Raw genomic sequence first — 20,147 nt, forward strand, 5'->3', positions numbered from 1 at the left:
TCAGTTACCTCCTCTGTAAAAAGGGGCTAATAACAGAACATGCCTCAGAGGATCATATTCAAGAATGAATAATATGTGGAAAGTGGAACAGCATCTGGAACACTGGAAGTATTCCATGAGTGGCACCCAGCGCCCTTCTCACCGCAGACGAGGAAACCAAGGCACGAGTGGAGGGAGTAGGGTATGAGGTAATTGTTGTTTTTGCTTTGCATCCCTTGCTGTGGTTAATTATTCTTTCTACCCCTTCCAAGGGATTCTGGTGGGGCTAAAACTCACAGGGTCCAATACCCCTGGAGCATGCAGCCTATAACAAAACCCTGTCTTCCTGGATAGAGTGATGCTCTAAGATGTGCAAACAGTAATCCAGGCCCATCAGGAACCCTTTCTGGGATTGATCTAAATTGAATATACTGAGGCAAGGAAGGGGAGGTCTTTTTCCTCTAGGCTTTCCAAACTGGCTAATGTAAGCCTAGAGTGATCTGTGACATGCCCTTACTGCCTCCCTCATAGGAAAGATTTTTGACAATGGGACAGAATGGGATTGAGAGAAGCAAATGGAGAAAGGGAGAATCCTAAGGCTAGCCTTTGAACCCCCGGATCTATCCATACCTGAAGCCGAACCTTTCCTTTCCTTGATGACTTACGAACCAGTCAATTCCCCTTGGGACATAAGACAGTTTGACCTATGTTTCTACTTGAAGGAGTCTTAGAGGGCAGAGAGGTGAAGTGAGTTGGCAGTAAAATATTGGAGCTGGGAATCCAAAACCAGGTCTCACTGCTACCCAAGCTCAAACTTGATTGCCACTTCCTACCTGTGGGACCAGGGCAGATGCCTGCGATTCAGGATGGAGGGACCGAGCCAATGGGAAACGCTATGGGCTTGTACCACACAGGGGAACAACAGGGGCCTGAGCTCCCAAAAGCCTGACATGAGACTGAGCTTTGAGGGAAACCACTCAGCTCAACCCATGTAGGGACGATGACTCACCTCAGGCTTCTAACCCCTTGAAGAGATTCAAGAGACAGGACAACAGGTCAATGGCATATTTATTTACAATCGGACCAAAAAAAGGCATACAGGCATCTTTTAATTAAAAATAATAATGATGATGATTAAAAAAGTCAGAAAAATTGATGATGTTTGAACCTTTTATGAGGAGTCCATTTCCTAATTCCCCCCACCCCCAAAAAAGAGAATCTCTTAGGGAAAAAATCCGAGATTTGAATGAACAAAAGCCTCCATTATCATTCTCTACTGCTTGGGTTCCCTTTTCTCCAACCTGATTCTTGGTGGACACCGTTTGGCGCTACGGAGTCACTGTGAGCAAGGTTGAGAAGTCCACTGGTTTGACTGGTGGAGCTGGTAGGGGCTGCTGGGAGAACCTGGAGTCGGGGTGCAGGGTGTCATGGGGGTGGGGTGTGTTCCGAGCTTAGCCAGCATCCTGAGCTTTGTCTTGTGGTGGGAGTCCCAAAGGGGCTGATGCAAGGGTGAGCGGCTGTTACTTAAACACTAACCCCAGGGTGGGTTTGGCCTCTTGCAACTTAAGAACAAATGTTTGGTTTGGGACATGCACAGGGTGCACAGGGGGTTGGGTGCTGACAGAGGAGCCAGGCTTGCAAAGCTAGCTCCCTCTTTCTAACTTGGCTCTTTGCCTATTCCTGGGAATCGGGGAAAGACTGACAGAACTGACCTTCCGTCTTCCTTCCCACAAGCAGGTGTCACCCAAGGAGGCAAGAATCAGACAGACAGGAGATGGAGGTGGAGGCGGAGGGGATGGGTCTGGCTGAAAGAGCTGAGCATGAGCACTGAGGCTGGGGGATGTCAGGGATAGAACGCCTCTCTCCCCAGCCACCTAAAGGAGGGCATCTGAGGTCTCCCGGCCTTATTCTGTGCTGGTAGGGGGAGTGGAGAGGGCCCGCCACCAGCACACTTCGCAAAGAGCAGCAACCCCCCGGGGAAAGAACTGGGGAGCAATCCTGAGGGGTGAGGACCCTTGTCCCAGACAGACACGTGGATGCTTGGCTTGACTCTGTAAATACTTGGCCCTGGATCCAGGGTTTCTTGGCACACACAGTTCACTGCAAGTCTCTTCTCTGGTCCAGCAAACTCCCGCTGCTCCGAGCAGGGGTGAGTCCTGCTGTCCTGGGGCACTTGGCCCCAAGTACTTCCCGGGGTTTTTCTTGTAGCAATAAGACTTGGTCACCCTGGAGGCCTGGCTGGAAGCCCTGCTTTGGGCAGCCCTGGGAGGAGGTTGGGGGGAGAGAAGAGTGAGGGAGAGGGCTGGTAGAGGCTGGTCGGCACTGAGGATGCACGTCCGGGCTAGAGCTGGGCTTTGTCGCGGCATCAGAGGTGAGGATGGGCCGTGAGAGGCTCGGAAACCTCACCGAAGCCCCAGAAGGCCAGGCGTTTCCTCTTCCAGTTAGTTGTGGGGTGGCCAACAGCCTGAGGAACTGAGGTGGAGACAGTGACCAAACCCAGTGTCTTGGTGATTTATCCATCCTGGATCCTTACGTTAAAAAAACTAAGGAAAAAACCCCCAACCAAAAATAAACCTGAATAAACAGGTCTGAGAGTTCCTGCTGGAGGGAACTTTCGTAGCACTGAAGAAAAAACAACCCACAAAAACCTCATCCCCCACAGAACTGGAATAAATTGATGAAGAAAAGTCCAAGATTTATCTACAGGCCCTCCCGCCCCCCACGCAGCCCCGGGATCCAGGAACACTGTGCCAGGAGTTACATTCCAAACGAGCAGGAGTTATTTTATTTGCGTGCCTGCAGTTCCCCACGCAGAGTGGCTTCCTGTCCGTGGACAGAGTGGGCCTGGCCATGGTCCACCCCCATCAGTCTATCTTCACAGCAGCGTAGATCTTGCGGACAAACATGTAGGCTGCATAGAAGCCAATGGTGCCCGTGAGAAGCCAGAAGGACAGGACCATGAGGGCCGTGTAGCCAAAGTACAGGAGAGAGGGGATGAACTCGACGATGTCCAGCTGGGGCGAGTGGAGAGAGAAGAGAGGGGTGGACACTTAGTGTCAGCCTGCCATGGCCAACCTGGACACCGCCCCCCACCCGACCTTCTCACTGATCTTGTGGTGAAGCGGAAGCCTGGTAGGGGAAGGGGCTTGCTCCGAGTCGGCAGGGAGGGGCAGGCGGAGCTCACAGCCATGGCGAGCCTTCATCGGCAGCAGGGCCCGGGTACCGCCTTGAGTGCTCATGACCACCATGGCAGGTTTTTAACCAGCCACAGATGGGGGACAGAGGGGTCCAACAGCACCCATGGTTCCACAGCTAGGAAGCAGAAGGAGGTAGAATGTAAGCCTTGGGCTGGAGGGCTGGGGGTGTCCAAGGCCCAATTCCACTATCCTAGGCCATTTCTTGTGCGGGGGGTCGGGGGGTGGGGGGGTGGGGGGTGGGGCGGGTGGGTAGGGGTAGGAATCTTCCTGGAGAAGGGCCTGAGAGCTCATTAGGAGAGAGAGAGGAGCCAGGGCCAGCATGCCTTAGGAATGGCCACAGCTGTGTCACTTCTTCACCCTCCACAGTCCCCAGAACAGCATGGCAACAATCCTGGATGGCTGGAGCAGCAGCCGGGAGGTGGTGGGAGACAGGATTAAAGAGCGGGGAGCCACCATAAGCCAGCCTACAATCCTCTCCTCCTAAGAATGCTTCTGTCACTTTTGTTAACATCTCACAGGGAATTCATCTTGGAGCACGCTGGACTCTCCTGCAGAGTTTAGGGGCCCGGCAGGGATGCCAGAGACCTGTTTGTGGTGGTGTTTGCTGGGGTGGGCAGAGCTAATCTGGAACCTTGGTATCAAGACCTACTCGGCACACCAGGGCCTGAGTGGGGCCTGTGCTGGGGCTCATGGGCAGACACATGGTCACAAAATGCCAGGAGCTCGGAAGAAATCAGTATATCCTCTAACTGGGGGGTGAAGGCCATGTTTTCAGGCTTAACCCTCCCCAGGTTCCTACTTTCTCGTGTCTGGAGATGGGGTGAGGGAGGTAGGGGACAGGACAGTGGTAGGTAAACCCAGTGGCAAAACCAGGAAAGGTACAAGGCAAATAGGCAAAGCTGGAAAGGCCCCTAGAATTCAGGCCGGCCAAGGCTGTCATTTTACAGACAGGATCTGGGGCTGGGGTGGAGGTTTTTAGAGCAGAGAAGAAAGACTGGGGCACAGGGAAGAAGACAAGGAGATCATGATATGACCCCGGGGCAGTCTAGGAGGCCCTGTAGCTAGGTTTCATTTGCCCAACACTGTCTCCCATCTTCCATCTTCCCAGTGTTTTGGGGTACCCACTCCTTTACTCTGTGGCCCTGCTGGGGCTGTCAGTTTTAACACAGAACCTAAGCAGGTCGATCAGAGGACGCCATCCCATGGGACCTGAGGAGCAGTGAGGGATGGCATGTAACCCAGGCCAATGAGCATCTCCCCTGGGACTGGTAACTTGACGGTAGAGGAAAGATGTTCTTTTAGCTCTAGGGCTGCCACTGGCATCTTTCCACTTTGAGGCAAGATCCTGCATGCAGATTAAAGCCAAGAATACACACAGAGCTGAGGAATGGATGTGGAGCACCATTTGAAATGCTGGATCTAACCATGCCTGAAGCTAGAACTCCAGCTTCTCAAACTTCCCAAGTTATACCAGTCAATACATTCTCTTTTTGCTTAAGCCAGTTGGAAATGAGTTTTGGTCACTTTCCGCTCAAAAGTTCTGATGAATACGGGCTATAGAGGAGGGAAATTAGATTTCTTCTGGATGATTCCAGGAATAAGAGGATGGCCTGAAGATGGAAGTTACAGGGTGATGGATTCCAGTGTGAATCAAGGAAGACTTTGATAATGACAGGAGGTGCTAACCAAAGAGACTGAGAATGCCAGGAGGGAATGTCTTCTGTCACTGGAGGTGCTAGAGCAGGGGTCAGCAAGCTTTTTCTTCAAAAGCCAGATAATACATAGTTTAGGTTTCGCAGGCCATGTGGCCTCTGTCACAACTACTCAACACTGCCACTATAGTGTGAAAGCAGCCATAGACAATACGTAAGTGAACGAGCATGGCTGTGTTCCAATAAAACTTTATTTACAGAAACAGGCTCACTGGCGCACGCACTAGTTTGCTGACCCCTGAACTACATGGTTACTTGCTGGGATCTCTGGAAAAGAGGGGCACAGTCGGCAAACCGGAAGCGGGGGTGGAGTACCATAGGATGATCCACACAGTTCTTTCCAACCTGACGATTTGGCCAAAGGGCGTTCTAAGCCTCCACCAACTGACCTGTGACTCTGGTTTGGGAGGACACCCTGGTTGCAAGCAGAGAGGACTCTGCCTGTTTTTGGATTTTGGAGACCTGAGAGGCACAGCGGGTGAGACCGTCTTCGGTGGTAGCCTTGGAAGGGAGGGGTCCACCACAGTGAGCCCAAACTCCTTTCAGTGGCCCATCCATCTGGCTCATGTGTCATGCACAGACCTACCAAAACCACTGTGGCAAGTGGGGATCTGCTTGTGTCCTTCCATGCCACTACTGGGTGAACCCGAGTTCCTAAATTTGGGCGCCAAAGCCTATTTCGGAATTTTCTGCTTTTATCCTCATTAACTCTTCTCATCTACCTTCTTTGTTCTTTCATGTTCTTGCTATTTCTTTCTTAGTTTGAGCTGAGTACCTCATTATCAGTGTCTCCAATTTCCTGTGAACAGTGCTGTAAGGTGAGAGATTTCCTTTAAGTTCTGCTTTGGCTGTATCTCACAGGTTTCGCATGCAATACTGTGCCACTTATCCTGAAGGCTTTTGTCTCCCAAACACACAGAACACAGATTCTCTCTGTCCTAAAAGGCAGCATGTTCTAGAACACAATGACTTTGGTTCTTCCCACTGTTGGTGGGAAAGACTCAGACACTTGGGTGTTCCCCCAGCACCCTCGTCTCCACCAACCTGCCCTGAAAGGGCTGGGGGCTCCCTCACACAGGGCAGTACCTTGTTAACAAAATAAAAGATGGCATAGACAAGGACGTAGAACGCAGATCCCCCGGAGACTAGGAAATTCCTCCACCACCAGCGGTAATCCTGAGGAGGAAACAGAGCAGAATTATTGTCTCTAGGCACAATCTCTCTTCCCCAAGTTTCATGGTTGCCTGAGGGGCTAAAGACCCTAGATAAGAACAGTGATATTTGGGGTCATGGGAATGTTTTCTGTCTTGACTGTGATCATGGTTACACAACCATATGCATTTCTAAAAATTCACTGAACTGTAGACTAAAACTGGTGAACTTTATTCTGCATACGTGATACCTCAATTAAAAAAAAAAATCAACAAGGACCACAGCAAAAGAGCAGTAGTAACAACAACTAACATTTCTTGAGCAAATGCTCGCTGCAGGCCAGACACCATTCTAAGTGTTATACATGAATCAGCTCATCTACTCCTTGTAGTAGCTGAGTCAGGCCCTCTTGCTATCCTGTCACATGATGAGGAACAGAAGACACAGAGAGGTTAACCAACTGTCCAACCAGGGCTTCTAATGCAGGAGCCAGGAATTCAGCTCAGGCTGTTTGTCCCAGAGCCCTTCCCAAGGGGCTCCACCAAGACCTAGTCTGCAGAGGGAGGGAAGGTCGTCCCATCTGCCTCAGCTACTGGAGAAACCACTACCGGAGTGGACTCTGTACTGACAAATCTAAGTGTCCTTCTGCAAGTCGCAGTAACTACTCCATGTGACTATGCTGTGAGGTAGGGATTCTTAAATCCAGTCTACAGCTAAATAAATGGGGGTTCAGCTAAGTGAAGTGATGTACTTGCCTAAGACCTCATAGCCAGAGGAGGGGGGCCCACATGGGAAACCCAGACAGCTTCATGACCCATCCAGTCCAGACCCAGCTTTCCTCACCCCCAACTCTTGGCCCCATTCCCCTCACCTCTGCACAGAGCTGGAAGTACACCATGACGATGCTGATTTGTGAACACGACACCACCAGGATGATGAAGACAAGGAACAGGAAGCCAAAAAGGTAATAGAACTGATTCTCCCAGATTGCCTGTGGACACATCACAGCTGGCCTTCAGCTAGCCTGCCTCCACCCAGCGACCCCTTCCCTTGGCACATGCTGCCTGTTCTCGAAAAGCCACCCCTCAGTTCCAACCGGCACACCACCTGCCATCAGGACAGGAATGGAGACACCATCATGATACCATTGGGGCCTGTAGGCCTCGCATGTGGGGTCTGACTGGCCCTTCCTCTCTGGAGCACAGGGGGAGCCAGGCTGTTCTCAGGGAGGAGCTGCGGCATGGCTGATCCTGCAATGGGTGGGCCCCAGCCTGAACTTGACAACTTGTGGAAAATAATGAATCCCACCCAAATCAAAATTACACAGCAGCCACCACCACTTACGGGCAGCCTACTGTGTGCCAGACAAGGTGCTACATGCTTTATGTGCATCTCCAGATATAAGCCTATGAAAGTGTGGCCATTCATGGATGAGGAAGCCAAGGCTCAGAGAGGCTGGCAATTGGCCCAGGGTCACACAAAAAGAGTAAGGTACCCCCTCTGGGGGGCAGCCAACCCATCCTCTGACCCTTTTCCTAGGCAGGGCTAGGTGGGCAAGGGGGTCTCAGCAGGGAGGGGCTGGACCATTCCAGAGCAGCAGATGCTGGGCCAGTATATCAGCAGGGAGGGGCTGGACCACTCCAGGGCAGCGGATGCTGGCCCAGTATAGATTTGGTGCAAGGCACTCTAGGTGCAGAGTGCCGAGCTGGCTCAGCCAGGTGCAGATGGCTCTAAAGAGCCCTTCTGCCAACTTCCATCTTGGCAAGCCTGGGCAGGAGTCACATCATTCCAACAGCTACTACTTAACAAGCTCTGCTTGAGTGCCAAGCCCTGTGCCTTTTATAGACATTGTCACATTCTAGCCTCACAACAATCCTGAGAATTAGGAATCACTCCCCCCGCTTTCCTGAGAGTTCAGAGTATAACAGGTAAAAAGATGTATAGGGACCTGGAAATCAAATCAGATGCCATGATGTTAGTCATGGTGGAGACTGGCTGCCATATTACTGACACAGCTTCTATTTACTGAGCACTTCCCACACACCAGACCCCATATACAATGGCCTATCTCATTTATCCTTCCAAGCCATCTGAGGGGCAGGAGTGGACACCCTGAGAGCATAAATGGGCCTGTCTGAAATCTCTCAGGTGGTAAGAGGCAGAGCACATAAGTGGAGGGACAGGGACGAGGCTAGTAGGGGTGAAGGTTGTGTGTGGAGGGGCGGGGGAGCACCCTACCAACCTCTTGGGGCTGACCTAGCCCCGGGGAGAAGCAGTACTCACACTGAAAATGAAGAAGAGCTCGATGAACATGGCGCCGAAGGGCAGGATCCCAGCCATGAGAATGCTACGGTAGAAGGGGAGGGTTAACACCGCTAGGAGAGCCGGGCCACTGGGCATCCAGGCTCCTCCCAGGTAGCATGAGGGATGGTGCTCACACAGGTGTGGTGGTTCTAATTCTCTGGCATACTTTTTGGACCATGACAGCCTCCTGAGAGAGGCAAGCTGGGCATCAATCTCCTCATTTTATAGATGGGGAAAGTGAGGTACAGAGAGGTGGCATAACTTGCCTAGATCTAAGTGATGGTCTTCCCCTGTCTCATCTGCACTTTTCCATCCCTCCCTTCCCTATCCTGGGGGTTCTTAGGCCAACACCAAGTCTGGTTACAACTTGGTCTCCTTAATGTGGCATCGAGTTAAGCTTTCACGAAGTCTACGAGAGCCTGTTGGAGCTGCAAAATACCAGGCACAACATCCCAGGGGAGGGTACCCTGTTCCACGTTCTAAGGAAATGGCTCAGGGCAGTGTCCGCCTTGCCCACTCTAGAATTCCCTGGGCTCACCCCTGCCAGAGACTCACCCAACAAATCGGTTCATGTACCACCGCTGTTCGGGGATCTGCCGGGGAATCTGGTTGGTGCGCACAGGGTTGTCATATGGCTGCTTGCGGAAGCCGAAGTAGTAGCCCAGGTAGACAAGGGGCAGGGAGATCCCGAACCACATGCACAGCAGGGCCACCATGGTGGGGAAGGGTACCTGCGGGCACAGCACCGTGAGGCCCCACAAGGCCCTAAAGCTCAGGCCAGGGGCTATGCAGGGAGGAGGGGGACCTAATGGGTCCCACGGAAGGAAGGCCACTACGACCGAGAAGATCCTGCAGACACATCCCCCACAAGGCTCCTGGCCAGAACCTCCTGGGGCTGATCCAGCCCTGAGGAAACATGGAGGGCAGCTTGAGGACCTTAAAGAAGGAGCCCCGGCATCCCAGAGGGGCTTGTCATCCAGGGAGGAGGCAGGAAGCAAGAACATAATGGGGTGGTGAAGAGGCCAGGATGAAGAATTACATGGTATGTTAACCGAAGACAAAAGGGAAAAAACAAAAGTGCACAAATTGTGTGTTCCCAATTTTGTTAAAATGAAACACCATAATACACTATGAAGCCAAAAAAGCAGGTTATAAAACTGTATGTATAGGACTCCATTTTAATAGAAACATCCCAGTATTTATATGTATATGTGCCTACAGAGGCCTATGCTGAAAAGTTGACAGTACTTCCTCAGATGGGATGTAGGGATTATAAGTGATTTTTCATTTTTTTCTTTATCCTGTTCTACACAGTATTATGTTGTTACAAGAGTCATGCAAACTGGAAGAAGTGAATTAATATATACAAAGTGTTGAGAACAGTACTTATTCCAATGTAAGCACAATATAAATGCCTGCTGTTACATTGCAATTTTAAAGTTATATCATTCTATTTTAAATATAGCTGAAAAGACTGCAAAAATATACTACAACTTCTCTGTACTTTCCAAAATTTCTACAATGAGTATTTATAATGAGCAGTTGGTAACTAACTGGGAGGAAAATGTTGAAAGAGAGAAGGAACACAGGTATAAAAGAGGAAGTGAGAGGATGAACATGACTCCGTCTTTCCTGAGGGCGGCTTCCCCAACCGCTGCAGAGAAGCCAGTCCACCGGCACCCCGGACTCCCAGCCTCACCCAAGGACCTCTGATCAATGGGCACCTGCAGGTGGAGGGGAGGCGGCTCTCGCCACTGAGGCCAGGATGGCAAATGCCTGCCCTCCCCCTCCACTGCAATCCTGCCACAGGATCAAAACCCACCCCCAGCTGAGTCTGCAATCCTACTCCATGAGTCCCGCACAAGTTACTACCAATGGCCGGGGCTGGCAGGGTCCCCGCTCTGAGGGCAGGACAATCCGCGGGAGCTGGTGTTGCGGGACAGGGACAGGCGGAGAGCCTTGTTTGGGATACTGACCTAATAAACCCACAGCAGGCAACGTTCCCTTGGCCGAGGCAACGGGAGATTCCCCAGCTGGCCCCTGGACTGTGGAAATCTCCCTTTAGAGAAGTGAGCTCTGGCCAGCTGTCTGCAAGAGCCCACAAGAAGGCCAGGGCTGGAGTATGGGCAGCCGGACGGGCAGGGCTGGGGAAACCCCAGCTCGTCCACAGCCCCTGAGACTGGGAACAGAATGCTGGGGACTCAGAAAAGGGAAGGGAACAGCAGGAAGTGACCTGTGGGAGTGGGACCGAGCATAGCCGGCCCTCCCTTACTTACTGCTCCTGATGAGTGCTTTCCCCAGATGAAGCAATTCAAAACGAAGCAGATGCCAAAAACCACACCAGGGTACAGCGTTGCCGTCTGGAAGCAAGGGAGACCAAGTTGGGGGTTGCAACTAGGGAGCTGCCACCCGTTCCAGTGGGGTCCCCAGACTAGAGGCCCTCAACCCTCCTTGTCCCTCAGGACTCAGCTCAAGGACCATTCCTTCCAGAAAACATTCCCTCAACTGCCCTTCCCCTGCCCTCATCCCAGTCTGTGAATATGTATTGTTACCTGGTCAATGTCTGCCTATCCCCGAGACTGGAAGCTCCTCAGGAGCTCCCCCTGCCCACTGAGCTGCTCCCAATCCTTAGAACACAGTAGCTGCTCAATACACATTTGCTGAACAGGAATGGCAGCTCCCTAGTTGCAATGAATGCAACTCCCTAGGAATTAATGAATAAAACTTTTATAAAACACCTATGTCTGGGCCTCACCCAAACAGCCTAGAGTGGTGGATAAGCTTTGAATCTTAGGGGCAGTGGGTGCTGGCCTCACAACACATCCTCTCACCTACTCCTCACTACATGCCTGCCTCGATGGATAATTAGCATTACCCTTTTTAAAGAAGAGGGCACTGAGGCCCAGCAATGTTAAATACACACCCTGACTCCACACAGCTAAGGGTGGATCAGAGGCTCAAACACAAGCAGTGTAACCTGAGTCCCAGCTCCTGACCCACTGCATTGTAGACCATCCATTCAGATCTCTTAGACTGGGGTCCAGGCAAACGGAACCAAAGCCCTGGGCCTACAGGAGCCTTCTTTACTGCTGTGGCCACCCAAGCACCCAGGAGGGCCACTGACCACATTGCCTGAGGGCCCCTGCAATCCGGCACTCAACCTCCAATGCCAATTTCATCTTAGGCCCATAGCCCCACTTCCCCGCCCTCCACAACAGGTCACTGCCCTTGTGCTGTTATGCAAGCAGAGTTATCTCAGGGTATCTGCCTCCTGAGTGCTAATGCTGTACCAAGGGCCTTCCATGCAGTTTCTCTATCCACACAACAACTCTGAGGGGTAGGTGTAACCATCCCCCACCGGAGATGGGGAAAGAGAAAGGACAGAACCAGGACTGGGAACTAGGAGATTCCAGAACCCCAGACCACCCTGCTGGCTGCTTCCGCCCACCTGAAACCTTCCTCAAGGCCCACTTCAAATGCCATTTCCTCCCTTGTTGCGTGTTCCTGCTTCATACCACTGTGCAGCAGGGCATTCATCTGCCCTCCTGGCCGAAATTTACAGAATGGGCACTGTGCTAGGTACTAGGGGTGAGAACAGGAAGGTTCCAGCGAGGCAGACAGACCCGTAAATGGAGAACTAGCTCCATGGCACTATTTGTAGGCATGAGGCTCTGCCCAGGTTCCTCTGGGGTGTCAAGGAGGACACAGAGGTCAGAATGGAGGAGGAGGCTTCTAGAGGGTGACACTGGAGCTAGACCTTATGGATGAGGTGGGAGGAGAGAGGGGGTGGTGTGGCCGGGCACAGGGGAAGACAGGCTGGAGAAGGGCAGATGAGTATCTGTACCGCTGTGGGCCGCAGCACATGCTCACCTGTGGGCAGAGGCAGAGCCCCAGGGAAGGGTCATCTCTTGCAGGGACACCAGGGGCGCCTAAGATAGTCAAGGGTCCGGGCGAGAGGCAAAGATATCCTAAACCTGGGCAAGAGTTCTAGAGCCAGAGCTGGAGCTGGGAGGGAATTCACAGACTGTCTGGCAGGAAAACTCTCAACACTTGTTGCCCGAGAGGAGGTGGGCAGGAGGGAGCAGGAGGCTGGGAAGCAACGCAACAGTCTGGCCTGGGGGTCCAGGTGAATGATGGTGCCTTCAGACGCAAGGCCCAGGTGCGGAGCAGAGAGGCTGGGTTTGGTGTGGGGCTGGCTGAGGGAGGTCCTGGGGGTGCTGTGGGAGGAAGAGCCGCACCAGGGGAGGTGGGGCTGGGTTCCATGCCTCCATAGGTCCTCAGTTCTTGGCACACCGTGGCCTGAGAAAAATACTCAATGCATCAAGAATTTAGGACCTTTCTTTGATCCTTCTAGAACAGTCCCCTTCACAGCTCTTCTACAGGGATGGCTTAATTTGTGCCAGGGGTGTCGCAGCTAGAGCTCCCCTGGGGCTTGAGAGAGAGAGAGAGAGAGAGAGAGAGAGAGAGAGAGAGAAAGAGAGAGAGAGAGAGGGAGAGAGAGAGAGAGAGAGAGAGAGAGAGAGAGAGAGAGAGAGGGAGGGAGGGAGGGAGGGAGGGAGGGAGGGAGGGAAGGGTTTCAGAAAGCTGGGACCACAAGCTTCTCTGAGTTTGGCACCAGGGGGTTCCTGGGTCCTGGAGGGCCTCACTTGTCTGGGAGAGGGGGCTTAGGGCTCCCTGAGAGGTAGGGTCAAGTCCCAGGCATCCTCCTGGGTTTCTATGGTCTTTTCTGTTGCCAAGAACTGTCCTCACCACCAGGAGGACAGAGAAGGGCAGGACCTGTTCTCCCCGAAGAGGAAATGGAGACAACAAAGTCCAGAAGATAGGCTGGAAGCACCATGGCCAGGCCTCTTTTACCCCTGGCGGGTACTTGTCTTTGCTCCATGGCACAGGATGTTCTCTCAGCAGCCCTGGTGGTCAGTTTCTGGCCTTAAACTTTAACACCTAGCCTTGGTGCCCAAATTCTGTTATTCTGAATTTTCTATTTCTTCTCTTGTTTGAGCCATCAGACAGTGTAAGCTAAAAATCACCTCAATTCAATCCTCTCTTTTTACAGATGCAGCAAAAGGCCCTTGGAGGTCTCAAGGTGCCTGTGGCAACAGCCCAGTGTTCCTGACCCTCAGGTGAGTACCCCCCCCCCCCGCCCCAACTCTATCACTCTGCTGCTCTGCCTCTGGTCCTAACCCCCACCACAGACTGCCTACACTGCTGAGGAGCCTAGGAAGCTTCTTGGCTCCACACCAACACTGGCAGGAGGTTAGGACACTTACACAGAAGGCTCCTTTCTTCCACCGATGGCCTTTTAGAGTGCGGTACAGACGGCCAGCAGAAAATCCACCAAACACCCTGCAGGGAAATGGGAGGGATCCACACCAATGGGATTTGCTGGCTGAAGGGCAGGCAGCCTATGCCAGCCCCAGAGCCTGCTCAGACACACCTACCCCATGAACATGAAGAGGAAGCAGGCCGTGGTCATGAGAGCTCCCCGGCTGGAGGGCGACAGCATCCCGAGCATGGCCACGACTGTGGAGGGAGTGGGGGAAGAGAGAGAGTCAGGGTGGCTGATGGCCATGGTCCCAGGCCCCAGCCCCCATCCCAGGATAGCACACAGGGCCCAGGGCAGATGAGGCTAAATGAGGCTCCCTTCTCCTTTGGCCTTCCTGACAGCATACTCCCTTCCTCTCTGCAGGGGAAGACCGGTCTCAGCTGCGATGCAGAGGGGCACAGTGGCACTGGGCCTTGGCTGGACACATCTTAACTGTGGCTTCCAGCCCACAGAGCACTTGCAACCAGCCAGGCACTGAGCTGACAGACAGCATTATGAACGCCAGCTCACTGAATCTGCCCTATCAGCCCTCCAAGGTAGAGGCTGGTTGTCCATTTCTCAAATGAGAAAACACGTTCGCAGAGGTTAAGTGACTTATCCAAAGTTACAAAGCTCAAAGGCATGAGGCTGAGATACAAATTTAGGCAGATCAGTTGCTGAGAGATTAGATCTTAAAAGTTCTCATCAAAGAAAAAAAATTATGTACCTACGTGGGGTGATGAACATTAACAAAATGTACTGTTGTGATCATTTCACAATCTATACACATATCAAGTTGTTGTGTTGTCTACCTTAAACTTACACTAGTGTCATATGTCAAAAAATAGTTAAAATGGAAAAAAAAAATTTAGGCAGACTGACTTAAGAACCGTCTATAATTACCATATATTAGGGTTTTTTGGGCTGTTCTCTGAGAAAAGACCTGATTTCGTTCCCAATGCCATTGCTGACTTGTGTTAGTCACTAAGGCCTGACTGTAGAGACAGGCCAATGTCACAGCACTAATGTGCGGCTTCACTGATGGAGTGGGCGTGGTAGGCTATCAATAGTGCTGGAAAACTCTGAGGGGCATCAAACCACCAGAGCCTGGTGCTGAGAGGACCCAGCCTTCCCTCTGGGATGGCTGACTCTGTCTGGCCCTGTGTTGCCGACATGCCCCCCTTCTCCAGGAGGGAAGCCACTCCTCTCTCAGACTCAGGCCTGTGCTCCTCTGATGACAGGACCCCACACCCAGCCCCACCAGGCCCACTCACAGATGACTATGAGGATCATACAGAAGAGCTGAATGCCTGAGCCCAGGAGGGAGCTGAGGATCATGGGGTACTGGGGGGGCCTGAAGACATCACCATGAACCAGCTTCCACCCAGACTCTTCCATGGTGTCTTCCTGCAGGAAAGGGTAAGAGAATGAGGCTGCTTCCTGGGCTTCAGAGGAGGCAGCTCCTGCAGGGACCATCCCCAAAGACCCATGCCACCTGACTAGGGCTGAGGGTCCCTCAGGTATCAACCAGCCTCCACTCTGACAGGGGTGTAAGCAAATGAAACAGCGCTTCCCAGAGAACTGTCACATGGAAAAGGAGGGCACAAATATGAGGCTGACAGCTACATAAAAGGCAAAACTCCTCTCCAAATTCCACATGCCTGGGGCATGAAAAAATAATTTAAACATCAACACAATGAAATGTTAACTCTGAGCGGTTTTGGGTTGTGAGATTTAGAAGCAATTTTTTTTTAGCTTTTTTTTAATGTTTATTTTTGAGAGAGAGAGAGTGTGAGCGGGTGGTGGGGGTTTCAGGGAGAGAGAGGGAGACACAGAATCCGAAGCAGGCTTTAGGCTCCGAGCTGTCAACACAGAGCCTGATGCGGGGCTTGAACCCATGAACCGTGAGATCATAACTGGAGCCGAAGTCGGATGCTTAACCGACTGAGACACCCAGGTGCCCCACCCCCCCACCGCCAGCTTTTTTTACCTGATTATAAAAGTAGTATGTGTGGGGCACCTGAATGGCTCAGTTGGTTAAGTATTCAACTCTTGATTTCGGCTCAGGTCATGATCTCACAGTTCATTGAGTTGAGCCCCACATCGGGCTCTGCGCTAATAATGTAGAGAGCCTGCTTGGGATTCTCATTCTCTCTCTCTCTCATTCTCTCTCTCATTTTTTCTCTCTCTCTCTCTCTCTCTCTCTCCCCCTCTCTCCCTCCCTCCCTCCTCAGCTCGCATATGCGCATGCTGCCTCTCACTCACAAAATACACTTAAAAAAATTATGTGTTCTTGTGTAATAAAAAAGTGAAAAAATATTTTTTTGGCATATGGCATGATATTCAAATGGACAGAAAGTAGAAAATTTTTTAAAAATCCAGAAAGACTACACAAAAGATATAAAACTCATAAGTAAACAGTCAAAAGTTTTTAAAAACCCAGAAAGACATAAAACAATGCCATTGTTTTGATACATTTCCTTTAGCCCTTTATATATGTATATGTGCATATGTATATATAATTTTTAAACAATGGAATTGGAATCATACTGTATTTACTGCGTACTTTGTTATTTTCAGTTGATGTTTGATCATGAGCATTTCATCATTTCCAATAAATATTCCGTGCATTACTATTTTAATGTCTGCACAATTTTTCATTGTATAATTGTACCATAACATAACCAATCCATTATTATGGAATATCAGGCTACATCCAGTTTATTCAAGTTATAAATATAGCTATAATAAATATTTCTAGCCCAAGCCTTTGTGTTTTTGTTTTCCTTAGGAAAATTCTAGAAGAATTACTGGGTCAAAGCAAGCAAATCATTTTATAGCTCATGGTATATAGACTGATTAGTTACTTTTCAGAAAACTACCAATTTATACTTGCTTGGGTGGTGTGCAAAGGTGTTTAGCTCAGGTCAACCATGCCAATGGTAAGTATTATACTAAAAAACACTTGAGCTGATTTGAAGGTCCAAACTTTTTTTTTTTAATGTTTATTTATTCTTTAAAGAGAGCAACCGAGCACAAGTAGGGGGAGGGGAAGACAGAGACAGGGAGACAAAGAATTTGAAACAGACTCCAGGCTCTGAGCTGTCAGCACAGAGCCCGATGAGAGGCTTAAACTCACAAACTGTGAGATAATGACCCAAGCCGAAGTTGGATGCTTAACCACCCGAGCCACCCAAGTGTCCCACTGTCTTCTCATTATTGTTGGACTCTGTGTTTGGGGGTGGGGGAGGGCGGTTATCCCTGAGGTAAAAATGGGTATTCGCAAGTTTACTAGCCATGTATAGTCTATACATTTTTTGTTCCTTCTCACATTAGAAATTCTGGGGCTTTTTAATTCTTTTAACTGTATCATCTTTTTTCAAGTTTGTTGCAAATACTGTCTCCCACTTTTCTGTTTTGTGTGTGTATGTATTCTGACATGCAGAACAGTTTTTAGATTTTTTGTTTTAAGTAGGCTCCACAGCAAATGCGAGGCTTGAATTCACGGCCCTGAGATTAAGAGTTGCATGCTCTACCAACTGAGCCAGGCAGGTGCCCCCAGTTTTTAGATTTTTAATGTCATATCCATTAAGTTTTCTTTCTGTGATTTCTCCCAATCCTTTTGTGCTTGGAAATCAGAAAGCCTATCCCCATCATTTTGGGATTAAACATTTATTTTCCCTTTGAAACTACTCTCTCTCTCTCTCTCTCTCTCTCTCTCTCTCTCACACACACACACACACACACACACACACACACACACACACACACACACACACACACACAGTCTGATAGGCCCAGAGCCCTACTGTTAGTCTGCCCTCCCTCTCCAAGTCCATCCCTCCCCAGCCAAGACACACACACACACACACACACACACACACACACACACACACACACACACACACACACAGTCTGATAGGCCCAGAGCCCTACTGTTAGTCTGCCCTCCCTCTCCAAGTCCATCCCTCCCCAGCCAAGACCTCGTACAATGTCATCCTCCTTGTTATAGTTGGCGATGTCCTTCCGGAGGGTCCGAATGATGATCATGCTCAGGATGCCTGAAACAAACGGGTGGGGAGAAGAGTTTTGAGTACTGCCAATACGGTCTCCTGGGCTGCATGCCCTCCTAGGCTTGGTGTTTTGCTGAGTGATGGCTGGGAACTTCCTCCAGTGGGAACTGGCTATGCAGCTGCCTCTCCTGAGCAGAGCTCTACCCCAGCTATCCAGACAAGGGCACAGGGAGGATCGCTCCCCTGGTAGGGGCAGAAAAGAGGGCAGGGGACAGGTGTGGGCAGCCAAAGCACAGTGCCTTTTTTTTTTTTTTTTTAGCACAGTGCTTTTTGTTCCAGGGAGAACAGCACCCAGCTGCTCTGTGGCTTGGTCTTACTGACTTCTGTAGCCTCACTTCCTCCCAGACTCACCTCTTACTCTGCCCTGCTTGCCTGCTCCTTTTGTCATCCGTTCACAGCCTCCTCTACTCTCACCTCCACGCCTCTACCGGGGCTACTCCTTGCTCCCTTTGCCTGCAATGCCCCACTCTGCCCCGACTCCCACCCCCGCTGCAAGACTCACTCTAGGCATCTTTGCCTTTCAACACACCAAATGGTTTGGAGGTCCCCTCACTTGTACCTCCACAGTAGCTCGTTTGCCTCTCTGGGCAGCACACGGCAGTGGTTAAGAGAACGTGTTGTATGACCTCAAGCTAACTTAACATTTTAGGCTTAGCTCATGGAATCTGAAGGAATGAGAGGTTTGTAAAGTGCTTATTAACACAGCAGCTGGCCCTCAGTAAGTGTGAAATACAGAGCAGCAGGCATTATCTTTACTTCTCATATGATACTGAAATGACCAGTTTTACTCTACCTCTGCCCACTACCCTCCCCCTGCTCGCCAGCCTCTCACCAAGCCTGTCCTACTGCAGGGCCGTGGCCTTGCTGGACCAGTCCTTCCCCGGGTCTCTGAATGGTGGCTCCTCATTCAGAGAGGGTTTCTCTAAAGCAGCCTTCCACAGCTGGGCGTCTGGTCACCCTGTATCTGCTCCACAGCACTTATCACCCTCAGGTCTCAACCATGTTTTTGCTTTTTTGTCTCTCCTACCACCAGAACAGATTCTGTGGGGGCAGAGACTGGGCTGGACCCGCTCAATGCCACATCCCCGGCCTGTGGCACAGTGCCTGCACAGCATGGGCAACAACAAAATCTTGTCCAATGAATCAAGGAAGGTGTGCATGAAGAGATGTATCTGTCTCTCCCTAGGGAGCTCTCCAAGGTAGAGACTGAATCTTCTTCACCTCTGCACACCTGATGCCTACCACAGAGCCCTGATGTCTGTTTTGACCTACACTTGGCCCCCTGGAACACCCTAGAAGTCCCCCTTAAAGTAATGTGATGCCTCAGACCTTCCTCCCTCACCCTCTTGTCCTCTCTACCTTCCATCCCACAGATCTCTCACCTGATAGGAAGAAGACCACCACGACGGAGTTAATGATAGAAAACCAGTGGATTTGCACATCACTCATGGTCAGGTAAGTGTCCCAGCGAGAGGCCCATTTGATGTCACTTTCCTGGAGGGTGGCAGGGGGAGGGGGAAGATAGGGTGGAAAAGAAGCACTTAAGAGTCAGGTCTCTTGTTAGACAATTCCTGCCCAGACCAGAACCCGCCTCCCCTGTCATGAGCTCCAGCCCCTTCTCACCTCCCAGTGTACAGAGTAGGTGAAGTACAGCTGATTCTCCTTGGTGGGGTCAATTTCCTGGGGCGAGGAGCTGGTGCCCTCAGGCAGGGTGCAAGAACTCTTCTCGTCTGCTTTGATGTCTGTGAGAGATAGAGACTCAGTCTGTTCCCGTGGGGGCCAGTGACACTACCCATGGGCTGTTCTTTGGGGGCGGGGGGGGGGCCCTCAGAGGCCTGCTGCTGGGACCCAGGGTCTGAGCAGAAGCAAGACAGTTGTAAAACTGTGCATCCCAGAGCCCTGACCTTCCTAAGGGCCGTTGGGGATGCAGAGAGGCATGTGCTGAGTGTGCAAGAGGGAGTCTGAGACCCTCATTTAATGTCTTCCTTCACTCAATTCAAACATTCACGTATTCACTCAGTCACCCTCACCAAACAGGAAAAATACCACCCATTCATGCTATCATGTTTTCTCATTCACTGTCTCCAAAGGCCCAACACTTCAGTAATGCAATCACTCAGATGCTTCGTTCTTCATTTACTCATCTGTTCATCCTGTTATCTGTCCACCAATTTAACACATAGTAAGAACCTACTACGTGCCCAGTACTGTGCTGGAAACAAAATGGGGAGAAAAGGAGACAGAGTCTCTAAACTCAAGGAAACAGTTGAGGGGAGAGATGATGTCAAAAAATCCCACGGCAAACGTAAAGCTGTGCTCACGACACTCAGCACAGGATCTATGTCTTACATGAGATTTCTGGGTATGACTGAAAATGAGGTTCCATAGCTTAAAAAGAAAAAAAAACAAAGAAAAAAAAAAGCCAGAA

At 50.8% G+C, this 20,147-nt stretch overlaps 1 protein-coding gene across 2 annotated transcripts in view; it reads right to left on the minus strand.

Annotated features, from left to right (window-relative positions):
• Positions 1 to 1,029: 1,029 nt before the first annotated feature.
• Positions 1,030 to 20,147, minus strand: part of TM9SF4 (transmembrane 9 superfamily member 4) — a 53,163-nt gene continuing 34,045 nt past the window's right edge. Inside the window, exons 7-19 of one of the 2 annotated variants that reach the window (XM_042980665.1) lie at positions 19,343 to 19,461; positions 19,102 to 19,213; positions 17,637 to 17,707; positions 14,921 to 15,053; positions 13,783 to 13,864; positions 13,612 to 13,687; positions 10,621 to 10,704; positions 8,900 to 9,075; positions 8,324 to 8,387; positions 6,912 to 7,031; positions 5,975 to 6,064; positions 3,164 to 3,291; positions 1,030 to 2,993 (exon numbers count right to left, since the gene is read on the minus strand). In XM_042980665.1, the coding sequence (XP_042836599.1) occupies positions 2,855 to 2,993; positions 3,164 to 3,291; positions 5,975 to 6,064; positions 6,912 to 7,031; positions 8,324 to 8,387; positions 8,900 to 9,075; positions 10,621 to 10,704; positions 13,612 to 13,687; positions 13,783 to 13,864; positions 14,921 to 15,053; positions 17,637 to 17,707; positions 19,102 to 19,213; positions 19,343 to 19,461 (1,394 nt within the window). In that variant the 3' untranslated portion in view covers positions 1,030 to 2,854. The remainder of the gene's footprint in view (positions 2,994 to 3,163; positions 3,292 to 5,974; positions 6,065 to 6,911; positions 7,032 to 8,323; positions 8,388 to 8,899; positions 9,076 to 10,620; positions 10,705 to 13,611; positions 13,688 to 13,782; positions 13,865 to 14,920; positions 15,054 to 17,636; positions 17,708 to 19,101; positions 19,214 to 19,342; positions 19,462 to 20,147) is intronic. The other variant, XM_042980664.1, reaches the window with a different exon arrangement.

Source organism: Panthera tigris, chromosome A3 (genome assembly GCF_018350195.1).
Source record: "Panthera tigris isolate Pti1 chromosome A3, P.tigris_Pti1_mat1.1, whole genome shotgun sequence".
Lineage (NCBI taxonomy): Eukaryota > Metazoa > Chordata > Mammalia > Carnivora > Felidae > Panthera > Panthera tigris.